General features: G+C 37.3%; 2 protein-coding genes across 2 annotated transcripts; both read left to right on the forward strand.

The window, feature by feature from the left end:
• The first annotated feature begins 1,522 nt into the window (after positions 1–1,522).
• LOC145797904 (uncharacterized) lies at positions 1,523–1,963 on the forward strand. The gene has a single exon (XM_082885343.1). It carries the CDS (start codon positions 1,523–1,525, stop codon positions 1,961–1,963), a length of 441 nt encoding a protein of 146 aa, XP_082741469.1.
• Positions 1,964–2,546: 583 nt separating this feature from the next.
• On the forward strand, positions 2,547–4,640 carry LOC145797905 (uncharacterized). The gene is made up of 4 exons (XM_082885344.1): positions 2,547–2,811; positions 3,082–3,392; positions 3,567–3,698; positions 4,461–4,640. Exons 1-4 carry the CDS (start codon positions 2,547–2,549, stop codon positions 4,638–4,640), a joined length of 888 nt encoding a protein of 295 aa, XP_082741470.1.
• The last annotated feature ends 11,951 nt before the right edge of the window (positions 4,641–16,591 follow it).

Raw genomic sequence — 16,591 nt, forward strand, 5'->3', positions numbered from 1 at the left:
ATATGAAATTTGAGCAGAAGCATGTATACGTGATTCTAGACAACTTTTGTGTTTTAGCTTTTTATTAAAAAAATCGATTAGAACTTATAATCGGATGATCTTGATTATTGTCGGTTTGATTCATTTTAGCAAGGCAGATTTTAGAGGCTGTTTTAACCCAAGAAACGAGCTCCTTTTTTGTTGGTTTTGTAGACATTGAAGTAAAACATTCTTCTACACACTTTTCACATTTTAAAATTTTTCGAAAAAAATCATCTTAGGGCAGTTTTTGTTCGTTTTCAATTTCAGATTTTTCGATTGAATTCTGTCTAGATTTTTATAACAAGTTTTTCTCTTAACCTGTTCAGTTTCTGTTAAATTCGTTTGCGCAATCTTTTAGGAAATTTGATTCTGTACAACTTTCGTTCTTTGAGTTTTGACCAATTCCAATTACTTAAGTATGAAACGGTGTAATTTTATATTTTTTTCAACAAGTTACATATAATTAAATTATACTAACTTTATTTGTTTTGCAGGATGGTGGGTCTTGCTAACTTTTTATGCAGGGCTGACCCACCATATTTTTATTTCTATTTTGTCTATTTTATAATCAATTTATATTTCATTGTGTACGGACAAGAAACTAAATGCCATCGTATCTCGGGAAACTACCCATTCGTCTCGGTGCGGTTGGAACTACTTGTCTTGTCCCGTGATAAGAATTAAATGTATTTTTGTCTGTGTCTGGTGGACACGTGGGTGTTAATTATTGTACTCATACCAGTATATTTGTATACTGACCCATTTTGTCTCTTGGCAACTCGAGTCCGTTCTGTTTGAGCGCAGCTGAGCTTCCTTTGCAGGATTAGTTGAGGCTACGGTGGTGACGAGAAGTAACTATAGTTTTTGGGCATATCTCTTGGATTTCTTTTGTTTTCTTGAGCTTAGGGTTGTTAGTAGTTCATGTATTTATTATTTTCTTTATGACTTTAGTATTGGAATAATTTGGCATGGATTGTAACCGTACTTTATTTAAGTTGTTTTGACTAGTTGTTGCTACTTTAATATCGGACGTATTTGATAGTTATAAAATTATGGTGGATGTTTTGGTTGGTGTTTAGTTTTGTTTCACCCCTAAGATTTGGATGATGGAATATTATTGAGGTTTAGTTCGAATTTAATATTTAATTGTCCGAATTTTGGGGCGTGATAGTTTGGTATCAGAGCTCTAGGTTACCCTAGACTTGTGAGAGTTTAGGTGATCCTCGAATTGCAGAAACATGGGTTAGCTAGTTTATTTTGGTGGTTGAGTTTATTCTAAGCAGTTATGAATGAATTCTTTTTGGTGTGTTTAACTTGAAGGTGATGGCTGGAAGGTACCTTTAATCTTTTTCGAGAACCCATTAGAGTACTTTTTGATACTGGTGCCTCTCATTCTTTCATATCTAAGCAGTTTGTAGAAAGAGAACGTATTGTAACTACCTCATTGTCTAGACCTATTCGTGTTGAGAGCCCTTTATGAGGGGCAGTTACTCTTTATGAGATGTGTAAAGATTTTGAGATTGATTTTGCGGGTAAAGTCTTGCATGCAGACCTAATTGTGTTAGGGTTTGAAGGGTTCACAATTATTTTGGGTATGGATTGGCTAGGAAAATACTTTGTAACTCTAGATTGTGCTGGAAGGACTGTAAATATAGATATTCCCGGTATGCCACAGCTTACCCACACTTCTAGCGATGGAGAAGAGTCGGTGATGACGAGTTTTCTGTGCTCGGTAGAAATTCCTAAGCAGGATATTAGTGAGGTAGATGTGGTGCGTGAGTTTGAAGATGTATTTCAGGAGATACCTGGACCTCCACCTCGACAGGTAGTAGAATTTCGCAGTGACTTAATGCCAGGAACTGCACCAATTTCTAAGGCGGCATACAGAACGCCGCCTAAAGAGCTTGTGGAGATGAAGAAGCAGTTGGAAGAGATGCTTTAGAAAGGGTTCATTCGTTTAAGTAACTCCTCGTGGGGAGCACCCGCGATCTTTGTCTCCAAGAAAGATGGCACTCTCCGCATGTGCATAGATTATAGAGAGCTAAACAAGGTGACTATCAAGAACAAGTATCTACTACCTAGAATTGATGACTTGTTTGATCAGTTGAAGGGGGCAGCCATGTTCTCTCAGTTTATCTCAGAACAGGTTACCATCAGATGGGTGTGTCAGAGGAAAGTATACCGCTTACTGCTTTTCGGACTCAATATGAGTTGTACGAATTTCCTGTAATGCCTTTTAGTTTGACCAATGCTCCTGCCTATTTCATGGACTTGATGAATAGAATTTTTCAACCGTATCTAGATAAGTTTGTGATTATCTTTATAGATGATATCCTGGTGTATTCTAAGAATGAGGAGGAACACAGAGAACACTTGAAAGTCGTGTTGCAAACTTTGAGGGAGCAACAGTTATACTCTAAGTTCAGTAAGTGTCACTTTTGAGAGAAAGAAGTTCGGTTTTTGGGACATGTTGTGTCCAATCAAGGGATATCGATAGATCCTAAAAAAGTTGTTGCGGTTAAAGAATGGAAGCAGCCCACGAACCCTACAGATGTGAGAAGTTTTTAGGACTAGCTGGTTATTACAGAAGATTTATAAAGAAGTTTTCCACTATTGCAGCACCCACGACCAAGTTGACCGGCAAGAATGTGAAGTTCATATGGACAGATGATTGTGAGAAAGCTTTCCAGGAGTTAAAGAAGCGGTTGACTACAGCAACGATGTTAACTATACCGATACAAGGAGAAAAGTTAGTAGTGTTTACTGATGCGAGTGGAACTGGGTTGGGATGTGTATTGATGCAGCATCAGAAGGTTGTATCTTATGCTTCTCGACAACTAAGACCTCATGAGAGACGATACCCTACTCATGACTTAGAGTTGGTAGCGGTTGTTTTTACGTTGAAAGTGTGGCGACACTGCTTGTTTGGGGAGCACTTTGAGTTGTACACAGATCACAAGAGCCTCAAATATCTCTTTTCTCAAAAAGAGTTGAACATGAGGCAACAGAGATGGGTTGAATTTATTAGTAGTTATGATTTTGAGATCCTTTACCACCCAGGGAAAGGAAATGTAGTCGTTGATACACTTAGTCGACAACATGAGATTATGGCTTCTTTGATGATTCAAGAATGGAAGTCCTTGGAGTTAATTTCGATGCATGATATTCAACCAATAAAGAGTGCTGAGAGGGCATACATTGGTAGTTTGACTGTGCAGCCGACGTTACTGGGTAAAGCTCGTCAGTTGCAGAATTTAGATGGGTTTCTCGTTAGCAAGCTCAATGACCTTGTAGTGGATTTGATCGATAATTGTCCTACTGATTGGTCTGTGGACTCAGATGGGGGATTGCGATTCAAGGGCAGGTTGTGTGTACTTAATATTGTTGAATTGAGGAAAGAGATTATGGATGATGTCCATAGGTCCCGATATACCATTCACCCTGGTGGGACTAAGATGTATCATGACCTGAAGAGAACGTTTTGGTGGGAAGGTATAAAGAAAGAAGTAGGAGAGTATGTTTCTCGATGCTATGTGTGCCAACAGGTTAAGGCAGAACATCAACGACCGTTTGGATTGTTGCAGCCTCTTGAGATCCCTACTTGGAAATGGGAGTGCATCTCTATGGATTTCGTAGATGGATTGCCGCAGTCTAAGCGTGGCAATGAATCTATTTGGGTGATAGTGGATCGACTCACCAAGTTTGCTCATTTTATTCCTATTAGTGTTCACCGAATTGCAGCTAAACTAGCTAGGCTGTATATTCGGGAGGTGGTGCGACTTCATGGCGCATCCGTTTCTATTGTTTCGGATCGTGATCCGGTGTTTGTGGCAGAGTTTTGGGAGAGTTTTCAGCATGCTTTGGGTGTTAGGTTAGACTTGAGCACGACTTATCATCCCCAGACAGATGGGCAAACTGAGCGGGTAAATTAGATCTTGGAGAATATGTTGAGAGCTTGTGTCCTCGATCTTGGTGGTAGTTGGGAAGAACACCTGCCATTGGTGGAGTTTGCTTATAATAATAGCTATCACTCCAGTATCGGGATGGCACCTTTTGAGGCTTTGTATGGGAGGCCATGTCGATCACCTGCTTGTTGGATGGAGGTAAGAGATGCACCGTTGTTAGGGCCAGAGTTGGTGAGGGAGACTACGGAGAATGTAAATATTATTCGGGAACGTATTAAGACTGCACAGAGTCGTCAGAAGAGTTACGCTGACAAAAAACGTAAGGGGGTTGAGTTGAATGTTGGAGATTTCGTGTTTTTGAAGGTCTCGCCGATGAAGGGTATTATGCGGTTCGGAAAGAAGGGAAAGTTAGCACCTAGATTTGTGGGACCATATGAGATCATTGTGAGGATTGGTAATGTGGCTTACAAATTAGCTCTACCACCTACTTTAGCTTTGATTCACAATGTGTTCCATGTATCTTTATTGCGAAAGTGTGTGCAAGACCCATCCCAAGTAGTGTCACCAGAAGTGTTGGAGATTAGTGATGATCTAACATATGTGGTGCAACCGGTTACTATTCTAGATCGGGATGTAAAGCAGTTGCGGCGCAAGAAAGTGAACTTGGTGAAAGTGCATGGAGCGAAGATGAGAACGATATTACCTGGGAGTTAGAAGAGAAAGTTCGGCATATGCACCCAGAACTTTTTGCCTAGTACTTTCTCCTATTGAATCTCGGGACGAGATTCTTTTGAGATGTATATATTGTAGCGACCCTAATTTTCTTAAGTCATTATTTATTATTATTACGATTATTATTATCTTCTTTTATTTTTGACTTTATTAATTACGTGGTTACATGAAAATTTAATGTGGTATTTAATGAATTTAATGTGGTAATTAATTAATTTAATGTGCTATTTAATTATATAAAATTAATCTAAATATTTAAATATTTATATTTGTTATATAAAAAAAAAGAAAAAAAAGAGAGAGGTGTTATATATATATATATAATCTTATAGTTATATTTATAAATATTATAATTATGTTGTATTGTATAATATAATATATTATAATGGTTTATTAAGTTAGAATAGGATTAGGTTTTAGTATAATATTATATAAAGTGAATTAGGTTAGATTATGGATCAGGGAAATCAAAGAAAAGAAAAGTGAATTTGCAAGGTGAAGGCAACCGTGGGAGAGAGAGGGAGAGAGAGAGAGAGAACAGTGAGGGACGCTGAGAAAGAAAGGGGAAAAGGAAGAAAAGATTAGGGTTTTGTTTTGGTGACTCCATAAATCTTCTAAATATTTCTTTGATCTTCAAAATAATATAGTGAGTGCAAAACCCACTTCCCTTGATTTATATTTAATTCTTTGTTTTTATTTATTTATTTGATATTAGTTTGATTTTGTATTCACATAAAGATGATAGATTGATTTTAATTATTTTGACTAGTGGTGTATGTAAAGTTTAGGATAATTGATTGATTTTAATTACTTTGATTAGTTGTGTAGGTAAAGTTTAGGGTTTTCAGATGATTGATTGATTTTAATTATTTTGATTAGTTGTATATGCAAGGTTTAGGGTTTTTATATGGATTGATTTTATGATTGTAATCATACTCATGATTATATAAAATTAAAATAAACTTAGAATCCATTGATATTGGTTAGAGGATGGATTGATTCGTTGTTTTTATTTATTTATTTTTATTTGATGTTGGATTGATTTTTGTATTTGCATGTAGATGATGGATTGATTTTAATTATTTTGATTAGTTGCGTATGCCATGTTTAGGATTTTTGTATGGATTTATTTTATAGTTATAATTACACTCATGGTCATATGAAATTAAAATTAATTAAGAACCTATAGATAAATTCCTTATACTCCACCATGACTCCATGGATTGTTGTTTTATTTGAGTGATGGTGAGAAAGAGTGTATAAAAAAAAAAAAAAAAAGTGAGGATTATGAGATTTATTTGAATGCCTTAGGCTCGGCATTGTTATGTTTATTCTCATGTGTGAGATGTTGTGTATATATATATTGTTGCCTCGTTCTCATGAGTAGACGAGTGCTTTGATTTGCGCGTGTACGTATATGCTAACCATCCGGGAAGTGTGAGTCAAACTCGGGATGATATCCCCGTAAAAGTTTGGCTTCAGAGCGGTGTTAGGTATACGAGAGGCACATGGGATATATGTGTAGGCCGGAAGGGGAGGGCCGAAATGGTGGAGTTATGGAACAAAGAATTTAATTATGAATTTGTTAGTACAGTGTGTATGGTACTGATATGTACATGAAAAAAAAAATAGTAAACGATCTTGATATACGAAATTTGAGCAGAAGCATGTATACGTGATTTTAGACAACTTTTGTGTTTTAGCTTTTTATTAAAAAAAATCGATTAGAACTTATAATCGGATGATCTTGATTATTATCGGTTTGATTCAATTTAGCAGGGAAGATTTTAGAGGCTGTTTTAACCCAAGAAACGAGCTCATTTGTTATTGGTTCCACAAGAACTGAAGTAAAACATTATTCTGCACACTTTTCATGTTTTAAAATTTTTCGAAAAAAATCATCTTAGGGCAGTTTTTGTTCGTTTTCAGTTTCAGATTTTTCGATTGAATTCTGTCTAGATTTTTATATCAAGTTTTTCTCTTAACCTGTTCAGTTTCTGTTAAATTCGTTCATGAGCCTTTTAGGAAATTTGATTCTGTACAACTTTCGTTCTTTGAGTTTTGACCAATTCGAATTATTTAAGTATGAAACGGTGTAATTTTATATTTTTTTTCAACAAATTACTTATGATTAAATTATACTAACTTTATTTGTTTTGCAGGATGGTGGGTCTTACTAACTTTTTATGCAGGGCTGACTCACCATATTTTTATTTCTATTTTGTCTATTTTATAATCAATTTATATTTCGTTGTGTACAGACAAGAAACTAAATGCCACCGTATCTCGGGAAACTACCCATTCGTCTCAGTGCGGTTGGAACTACTTGTCTTGTCCCGTGATAAGAATTAAATGTATTTTTGTCTGTGTCTGGTGGTCACGTGGCTATTAAATATTGTACTCATACCAGTATACCTGTATACTGACCCGTTCTATCTCTTGGCAACTCGGGTGTGTTCTGTTTGAGCACAGCTGAACTTCCTTTGCAGGATTAGTTGAGGCTACGGTGGTGACGAGAAGTAACTATAGTTTTTGGGCATATCTCTTGGATTTCTTTTGTTTTCTTGAGCTTAGGGTTGTTAGTAGTTCATGTATTTATTATTCTCTTTATGACTTTAGTATTGGAATAATTTGGCATGGTTTGTAACCATACTTTATTTAAGTTGTTTTGACTAGTTGTTGCTACTTTAATGTTGGACGTATTTGATAGTTATAAAATTATGGTGGATGTTTTGGTTGGCGTTTAGTTTTGTTTCACCCCTAAGATTTGGATGATGGAATATTATTGAGGTTTAGTTCGAATTTAATATTTAATTGTTCGAATTTTGGGGCGTGACAAAATTCCAATCAACCAGGTCATAAGTCTTATTCATATCCAATTTTAACCAAAAAAACATTTTCTTTCCCTTCTTTCTATGTCTGATAAACTCTACCAGCTCATGTGCTAGCAACATATTATCTAAAATGAGACGACCTCTAAGAAAGGAATTTTGGTAAAATTAGATAAAATTACAAAAACATGAAGTAAATTAAAAATATTAGTAATTCAATGAAATATTTCTCAAATTGCAAAATTAATGAAAGCTTTGAAAGTAATTATGAAGAGGTTGAATCTAGAATTTTTAGGACAAACCTACCCTCTAGCCTCTTTTCTTCCTATTTCTCTATTGTATATTTGGTTACTATCGCTAAGAATAGGGCTGAATAAGGAATTCGTAAAATTTGCAAACCGAATTGGTGCAGTCTAATCTGGTAAGTTTGGACTGGATTTTTGTATCCGTAATCCAATTATGGATTGAAAAATTGAGGAATTGTTTCCAGCGGATCATTTTTGGATTTCACTTTATGGTTCCGGATTGGAACCGATCCAGACTGTATGCAACATAGATTATATTCACACCATACATCCTTGATACATACTATATCCTATCTCTTATATATCAAACCAAAATCTGAATTTATAACATTTCATTCTCTTCTCTTCTCTTCTCTTCGTGTGCAACAACTGCTTTGTTGCTATTGTTATGTCATTTTATAGTTTTAGTTTTGTAATGATGTAATGGTAGATTCAGTTTTAGTTTTTTTTTAAAAATTTGGTGAATGTTATTGCTATTTGTAATGCCCCGAAAATAATTACAATAATTCGACCCAACATAATTTAAACCAAGACAACATAATCGAAATAGTAAACTTTCGTTAATCTGAAGTGTTATACAAAAAGTGACACATGCGATATAAATTCATAAATAGTTTATCCTAAATCTACAACATGTGTTACAAGTAGTAAAGAGGGATAAAAGCTAAATAGATATTTGTACGCCCTAAAGACTTACATCTTTCCAAGTCATTGCTTGGTTACAACAAAAATGAGACTAGCTCAAAACAAATAAAGCCCTTGGCTATACAACAGAAATACAACAAAAGAAAGCTCGTGCTCCAAGGTCCCTCTAAGCTATTGCCTTGGTTGAGACATATTATCAACACCTGAAATGGTTTTTCCCAAATAGGGTGAGCCAAATCCCAGTAGGAACAATCTAACACAATAAATGAATCTTAAGAAAGATATAGGTACAAGATGCATATACAATGCTTATGATAAAACATTCATATTCTACATGATCATAAAATGCCAACTTTTCCATCTCAATCCATTTCCTTCAATTCATTTCATGCTAATTTATTTTATCTCAATTCATAAGTCAATTTTATTATCTTCCAAACAACCCAATTGAGACTACAACTCAACGGTTCTCAAATCAACACAACTTCACACAAACACTTCAATTTTACCATTTTACGAAAATTTCGTCTACGGGATCGGCACCTATGTATATGCGCGGTTTCGGGACTTTCACTCAGGACACATAAGCCAACTTAATTTGAATGGAATCCATCATCTATCTTCTCTCAAACATTGGAGTATATCCTCTTTCTCCTCTCAAACAATCATACATATACAATGTATTTAAAACATAGTCATATTCAATAACAACCAACAGGGGATTAGTTTCAATTCACCTAATCCTCATGCAATTTCTACAACAATCATAGCTATCCTCTACCGATAGCCCAATATAGATATTTCTAAATAGATATTCAATCTCAAGATAGATAATTTATTCAAAATTTCACATGTGAGAGGTAATGGATATCCAACTCCACCATTCACAAATATATTCATATAATTTCACAATTTCAATGCCAATTCCATTTATTTGTACAAAATAAGTATTTGAAACATTTTAGGGCAAACTCTCGTCTTTCCCAAACATCAACCCAATTGCCAAAATCAATTATTTTCCCACAATATAACCTCGTATTCAACCCCCATAACCATTTATAACACATCTCCTTAGAAACCTCTCTTTTAATTTTGAACCCCAAATCCTAGGTTTGCTCAAAATACTCTCAAGTCCCATCATTGTTACACAAAGACGAATAACTAAAAACCATATGAAAGTGTAGAAAACCCCTACCTCAAAGAGAGAAGATGAGCAAAGCAAAGATGAAACTCCAATGACGCCAAAACCAAAGTCTATTCGGATCAAAACGATACCCATGATGTGCTCTACCTTTTTATGAAAGAGGGTAGGGTGGAGAAACCACTAGATCTAAATGGAAATGTAAAGAGAAGGTAAGTTTAGAGAGAGAGGGTCTCAATTTTTGGATTTGGAAGGAAATGGATCAGAAAAAGTGATATAAAAAGTCATTTTTACGAACTGATATACACATAGTCCGCTCGAGCATGAGAAGTGACACTCGACCATCAGACACAAAAAGTTGTTCTGCTCGAGCTCCAAGACACAACCAAAAGAGCATTACCACTTGAGCGCAAAAAAGGCCGCTCGAGTGCAGAATACACACATCCAGTAGTTTTGCAGACAACAATCCAACGCTCGAGCACCCACTCGCTCGAGCGTAGGAAATGTAGTTCGAGCGTAGAATACACTCTCCCAGTAGTTTTGCAGACTTACAAAAATACTGAGAGTTTACAAAGCCCGCTTGAGCCCAAGAAGAGCCGCTCCAGCGGAGGACCAAAAATATGGGCAACAAAAGGTTTGAAAACCAAGCAACAAACATGTTCCAAACACAATCACAACAATCCTAAAGCCAAATTTAAGGGAAATACAATATGAAATCATTAAACCCGAGTCCGGGATACAACAGGAGTCGAATCAAAATCAGGATTGCTATACTATTGTTGTTGTAGAACTAGATATTATATTTGTTTAAATTGATTATGGAGCAATATGCATATTTATGTTTTGAAAAATTACGGACAGATTAATTTTAAAATGAAAATGTTATATGATTTTTCTTTATTAATAGATTATGTGAATCCATGGTTCCAAACAGAGTTGAACCATGTTTAAATGGTTTAGTTTGGATTGGTTCCGTGATTTAAATGGATTGGATTGGTTTCAATTTTTATGGAACCGTAGACAATGGATTGGTTCTGGTTTTATTCCAAACCAAGCCAATCTGAACCATGCCCACCCCTAGCTAACAACTATTGACATACCTTCTCCCACCATCCCTAACCCTTCTTTACTATCCCCCAACCCTCTTCAGCCACTTTCAGCCCTTACAACTCTTTCATTGTCATGGATTCCACCTCCCGCCACTCCAATCACCATAAACCTCCTCTAACACCTCTTTGTCATGACCCAAAACCCCTAACTCACATTCTTGCAAAAATAATTTGGCATGTGTGTAACTTGTATCTAGCAAAAGTGGCACTTCCATAAAACTTTGTTTTGCGAACATGGTGGTTGGAAGTTTAAACTCATCATGAGGAAAGGCTAGGGGGTTTATCGCAGCTCCAATGCCTAAGTTTTGGTTGAAAATAAGTTGTTGGATGAAAGAGATGAGGATTTAAAACGGTGGGAGAGTAATAGAGGGCAATGAGCACGAGATGGGAATGGTGATTGTAAACACAAATTTCATAGCTGCAAATAAGACACGAAATAAATGCACAAATAAGTAATTTGATTGATTATAATAAAGGGCAAACTTCACTTTACCCCCTGTGGTTTTGGCCATTTGCGGATTACCTCTCTGACGTTTGAATATCACCACATAATCCCCCTGTGGTGGATGGACTAAAACGCACACTAACTTCTGTTAACAGAAGTTATAAATTGACAATTATACCCTCATTCACCTTCTTCTCTCTCTCTCTCTCTCTCTCTCTCTCTATCTCTCTCTCCCCTCCTTTCATCTTCATCATCATCATCTCTGGTTTTCGCTACAATGAGGACAAAGAGGAAAGACCCTCTTAATGGGTTCAAGAAATATACAGGAGGGTGGAACATTAGCAATGAACATTACTGGGCTGTAAGTTAGTTCTATTACCTCTCTAACCAAACCTTGAATTTTTATTAATTTATTATTATTTTTTCTTGATTTTCTAGATGTTACATATAGCGATCTCGATTTTTTCCCGTCATTTATTGTATTCCAGACTCAGGTTCCGTGGTTGTTTGTTATTGTCTATATCTTGTTTCCATCCTTTAATTCCTTGTATTTGAGTTTTAGGATGTGTTGGGTGAGTTTGGTATAGGTTGGTTGTGAGTTGAAACAAATCGTTACTGCCCAGGATTTGACTTTTTCGCTTGAGCGAGGCTATTTACGCTCGAGCGAGCCTTGGGTATTTGTTTCTTCGCTCTAGTGAGGCTATTTACGCTCGAACAAACTTTGTGTGGTGTGTCTCTTCGCTCGAGCGAGAATTCTTGTGCTCGAGCGTGCGTCTGCGTCTTTTTTGGTAGACGTGCCCGAACGTCCCGGCTCCGCACGCGAATGGCGCAAAATCCATTTTGTTCATTAGCTACTACAGTTCGGACTCAATGTCATGGTTCTGAATCTAATCTTGCAAAGTGCGATGCAAGACTGATAAATCACCAAAGAGTCCAAATTCGGCAAATTGTTTTGGAAAACTGATTTTTATAAAGAAGTGTCAAACATGGACTGTTTTGCCAGATACAGAGTCGCCACCTAAATGTTTTGTTTTGGAAAATTTAGGAAACCCTGACTCGTGCCTAAGACCACGTGTCCGTCATCCCCAAAGTTTCCTCAGCTCAGGAACTTGGGTACGAGAGGGGAAGGTTATGCAATGAGCACCCCCGCTCGCCCGATCGAAAGATCGGCCTTTACTAACATGATATTTTGTTTTTGAAAACACATGTGTTCTTGTTCTGGTTATTAGCTAGAATTACTATGTGATGCGCACAACATATAAGTATAGACTAGATCGCCTAAGTTGGAACAAAGCATCTCATGCTTGTTTGTTTGAAAATGGTTTAGAATTGCTACTTGCAAGTAGGCTAAGTCGTGGATTTGCTACCCTCAAGTAGGCTTAGAAAACAAGATTTTGCCACTCTTAAGTGGGCTTAAAACTCACATTTCAATGAATTGTTCCAATTCAAATAATCCAACCTTCACCCACAAGCATTCAGACAATTATATCATTTAAGCAAATAGCCTCATGGCAAGCATGCTGTCATGGTAATCAATAACACACATGCAGGGATGCTAAAGCATAAACACTTACAGTGTACTCCGAGCCAAAAAAGAAGCTAGTTAGTAATCAATGCATGATCCTAGCTATGTTAACAATGCCTAATGCAACACATGCAAAAATGCAACTAAAATAGGCTCGGCTATTCTAAGATGGCATATGAGATGCAACTTGATAACATGTTATTGAACACGTATTCAAGTAAATGTATTAAAATACAATGCAGTTTGTATGATGCGCCGAGCCCGGTGCATGCAAGATAGATGAATGAATGCAAACATGCAAGCATAAGGATGCTAATCAAAACATGACCTAGAACTAAACATCGTAAGAGGTTAAGTAAAAGGGAGAAAGACGTGGGGTTGGAAGACATTCACACACTCACACACGCTTATTACAAAATTCGCCCTCTCGACGGAGGGTCCGAATGAATACGCTATGCTAGCTACGCTAAGCTAAGCTAAGCAACTAATCTAATAATCTAATTAGACTAATTATTACAACACCGAATTGAAAATTAGCTATGCTAAGCTAATTAAGGATTTACAATGATGGAATCAATTAGCAAATACATCAACTAATTAAACAGCAAATTAACTAACTACACAAAGCAGTTAAAACAGCCTCGAGGAGAGGGGCATATGCATGCTCGGTCGACTTCGCTCGGAAATCCACTATCATGACTCGTGTTGCCTCTGTTTGCACTCTTTTAGACTTCTGAAAACTGTGCAAGTCCCCAACTGTGCAAATCCTCAAAACACTTCTGATCCACCTCATGGATATGTTGAGAGGTCATCGGCCAAGAGGTATGGCCATCAGCCAGAGGATAATGGTCATCGACCAATTTTGAGTCTATCGGCCAAATATTTATAGCCAATCGGCACACTAGATAGCCAATCGGCCATCTCTTCTTGCAAACTCTCCTTTTTGCTGCAACAGAGCACAAACAGAGGCATGGCAATGTATTTGCAAGAAAATGTGTGTGCTACTACACCCCTTATCATGTTTAAGGCTCAAAGGTGTGTAGTGCTCGGCTCTCAAGCCATCAATAACACAGTTCGATGCATGATGGCCAAAAAGACTGAGTTGCACAAATCAATATCACATGAATGCACAAAAACATACAAATGCCTTAAACTCTATCATGTTTGTTCAAGAGTGTCAACGACCGATGATTGAGGCACGTTTCATCACTTCAAGTATGAAATGTCCCTCGTTTCTCATGTTTGGCTTGATACCCAAACCAAACACAATGCAATGCAAGGTATGCCAAACACAATGCAAATAACAAGCATGCAATCAACATGGCATGTAACAAGTATGCAACAATGTCATGCAATGCGACTAGCATGCAAAAACATGCAAGATGGACTTAAACTAAAATGGACAGACCTCAATCATGCCCAAATCAGTGACTAAAGTGATGAAATGGAGACTCCAAGGACTAGCCAAGCATGCATGCATGTTTATGCAAGATTAAGGCACAAGACACAACTCTCCAAAGGCATTGAAAGGATGAAACATGGAGTACAATGGCATATGTTCCAGCACTGAAATGTCATGCTAAATGACTTAAAATCATGCAAACAACTCATGTGATGCATGTTGCAAGGCTTAAGCATCAAAGCTAGTGAAGTGTATTACACTAGAGGCATGCAAGATAATGCTCAAATGGCCAAACCAGCCCCAAACAGACCTTATGTAGGCCAAAATAGTAGCCAAAATGGACTGAGATGATGTCTTGAAAGGCAAGAAAATGAGGCTCATGCAATGGCTTATGAATAAGGCATAAAGGTACAACTCTCAAGAGCACTTAAAGAGTGGAAGACATGGAAGTGTAACAACACTATATGCTCTAAAATATCATTCCAAATGATGCCAAGGCAAGCAAACATCAAAAGTATAGCATGGTAGGGACCTCAAAACTCAAGACTAGTCAAGGCATTTGCACTATAGTTATACAAAGCACGAGTCATATGGCCAAGGAAACCTAAAATAGTCCTAAAGCATGTTAAAATGATGCTAAAACATGCATGGAACAAAACCAAAACAAGCTAGCATGAAGGGCCAAAACATGGAGCATGTAAAGGCAATAGGGAGAATTACACTACACCTACCAAGACCAAGCATGAGATGACTTTACCAACAAAAATTAGAGTTATGGCATGTCAAATTAACACCAAAAATGGGCTAATACCAAGTCAACACATGCTAGAATAACAAGCTCACTCATTAGGCATGCAAGACTAGTAAAGAGGACTTACACTACAAGTGTAAGAAGCAAATGAGGGATGTCCTAACCAACCAAAAACAGAGTTTTATCATGGCAAAATAAGACCTAAAACACACTGAAATGGTGGTCCAAAAGCCTAGGCAAGATGGCATACACATGGGCTCTTTTTTAAGGCATAAAGTATGAACCCTTCAAAGCATTGAAGGAGTTAAAGATGTGAGTGCATGGCAATGAAACATGCTCTGAAATCACATAAAAAATGATGCCAAATCATGCAAATGGTCCAAGTAATGTATGCTAGATGCTTGGAAACTCAAAGCTAGTGAGCTAGAATGCACTATGGCTATACAAAGCATGGCATGCATGACCAAAAAAACATAAATCAGACCTTGAGCATGCTAAAACATAGCCAAAAGATTCTTGGAGTTAAGCCAAAATCACACTAGAATGATGGTCTAAAGCATGATGCATGTTGGGCTAGTGTGCAAGTTTACACTACAAGTGTATAAAGCATGCAAGAGGTGACCAAACCAGACTAAAATAGAGTTATGACAGGTCCCAAACGTCACAAAATGAGCCTAAACAAAGCCATGAAGAAGTAAAAACTCATGCTCATTTGGTTGGCCATCAACACTAGCAAGCAAGACAAGAGGAGAGGGGACCACCCTCTCCTATTTGGGCCCTCAAAATAGGGTTTTTACCACTGAAATTCCTCTAGAATTCAGTGATTCTAAGGCCAAAAATAAGTTGTTTGAAAAGTTTGAAAGTTAGCTCACAAGGCCTTACAAGCCAAGGAGCAAAAAGGAGGACAACCCCCTAGCCAACCAAGGCACAAACCAAGACTTTTAGGACTTAAAAACAGAGGAAAAAACAGAGGTTTTTGTAGTTCAACACCACCCCAAAAACAGCCCCAAAGTAGTGTGAAAAGATGGCTAAGCAAGTGTGTAAAACAAGCTTAAAGGGAGAGAGATCTTACCCTTGATGCACAGCTGCAAAACCAGCCCAAAATCTGAGCCAAAACATCTTTTGAAGCTCCAACAAAGTCTCAAGTAAGCTTCAAGAAACCTCCTCCCAAAGATAGGCAACATTGATCAAGGATGCCTAGGCAAACTAGGCATGTTTCTCTACTTCTATGCACAAGAGGGCAAGAGAGGGAGCCAACTGGAGAGAGAGGCAGAGATTTTTGTCTGAAAATTATAGAGAGAGAGGATTTTTTAGTGAGAGAAGCTCTCAAACTTCAAGAAGTTCTAACCCTTTAGAAATGAGATATTTGGCTCCATATATAGCAAAAGACAAGAGGTTGGTCGAAAATATCTAAGCATGGGACAGTTGGAGGTTGTGTGGAACAGCTGGAGATGAAATATCTTCAAACATTCTGAGTTTGGGCCACTCTTGGCCGATCGGCCATCTTTGGTGCCAATCTGCCACTTATCTGGTACTTTTTTGGCCGATCGGCCAACAAAATCTGCTTTTTAGGCGCAACTTCAAACTGGCATAACTCCGTCATATGAACTCCATTTTAGGTCATTATTGTGTCTAAATTGAAGCCCCGGAAGTAAGCTTTCCAATGGTGGCAGCCTTGTATCAAAAGTACAACTGTGAAAAAAGTTATACATGTTTTGGTGAAGCTGCTCAGTTTCGGTCCAACCGGAATGATGCCCAACTTCAACCAACCATATCTCT

This window comes from Camellia sinensis, chromosome 8, assembly GCF_055761805.1.
Source record: "Camellia sinensis isolate YWXY chromosome 8, ASM5576180v1, whole genome shotgun sequence".
In the NCBI taxonomy this organism is placed as follows: domain Eukaryota; kingdom Viridiplantae; phylum Streptophyta; class Magnoliopsida; order Ericales; family Theaceae; genus Camellia; species Camellia sinensis.

What these genes read in the sequence shown, in the direction of transcription:
- LOC145797904 (XM_082885343.1), top strand. Translation starts at nt 1,523, where the DNA reads ATGTGTAAAGATTTTGAGATTGATTTTGCGGGTAAAGTCTTGCATGCA.
- LOC145797905 (XM_082885344.1), top strand. Translation starts at nt 2,547, where the DNA reads ATGGAAGCAGCCCACGAACCCTACAGATGTGAGAAGTTTTTAGGACTA. An exon ending in GAGTGGAACTGGGTTGGGAT is followed by an intron (nt 2,812 to 3,081) that starts GTGTATTGATGC and finishes TTTACCACCCAG; the next exon opens with GGAAAGGAAATGTAGTCGTT. An exon ending in GATTCAAGGGCAGGTTGTGT is followed by an intron (nt 3,393 to 3,566) that starts GTACTTAATATT and finishes GTGTGCCAACAG; the next exon opens with GTTAAGGCAGAACATCAACG.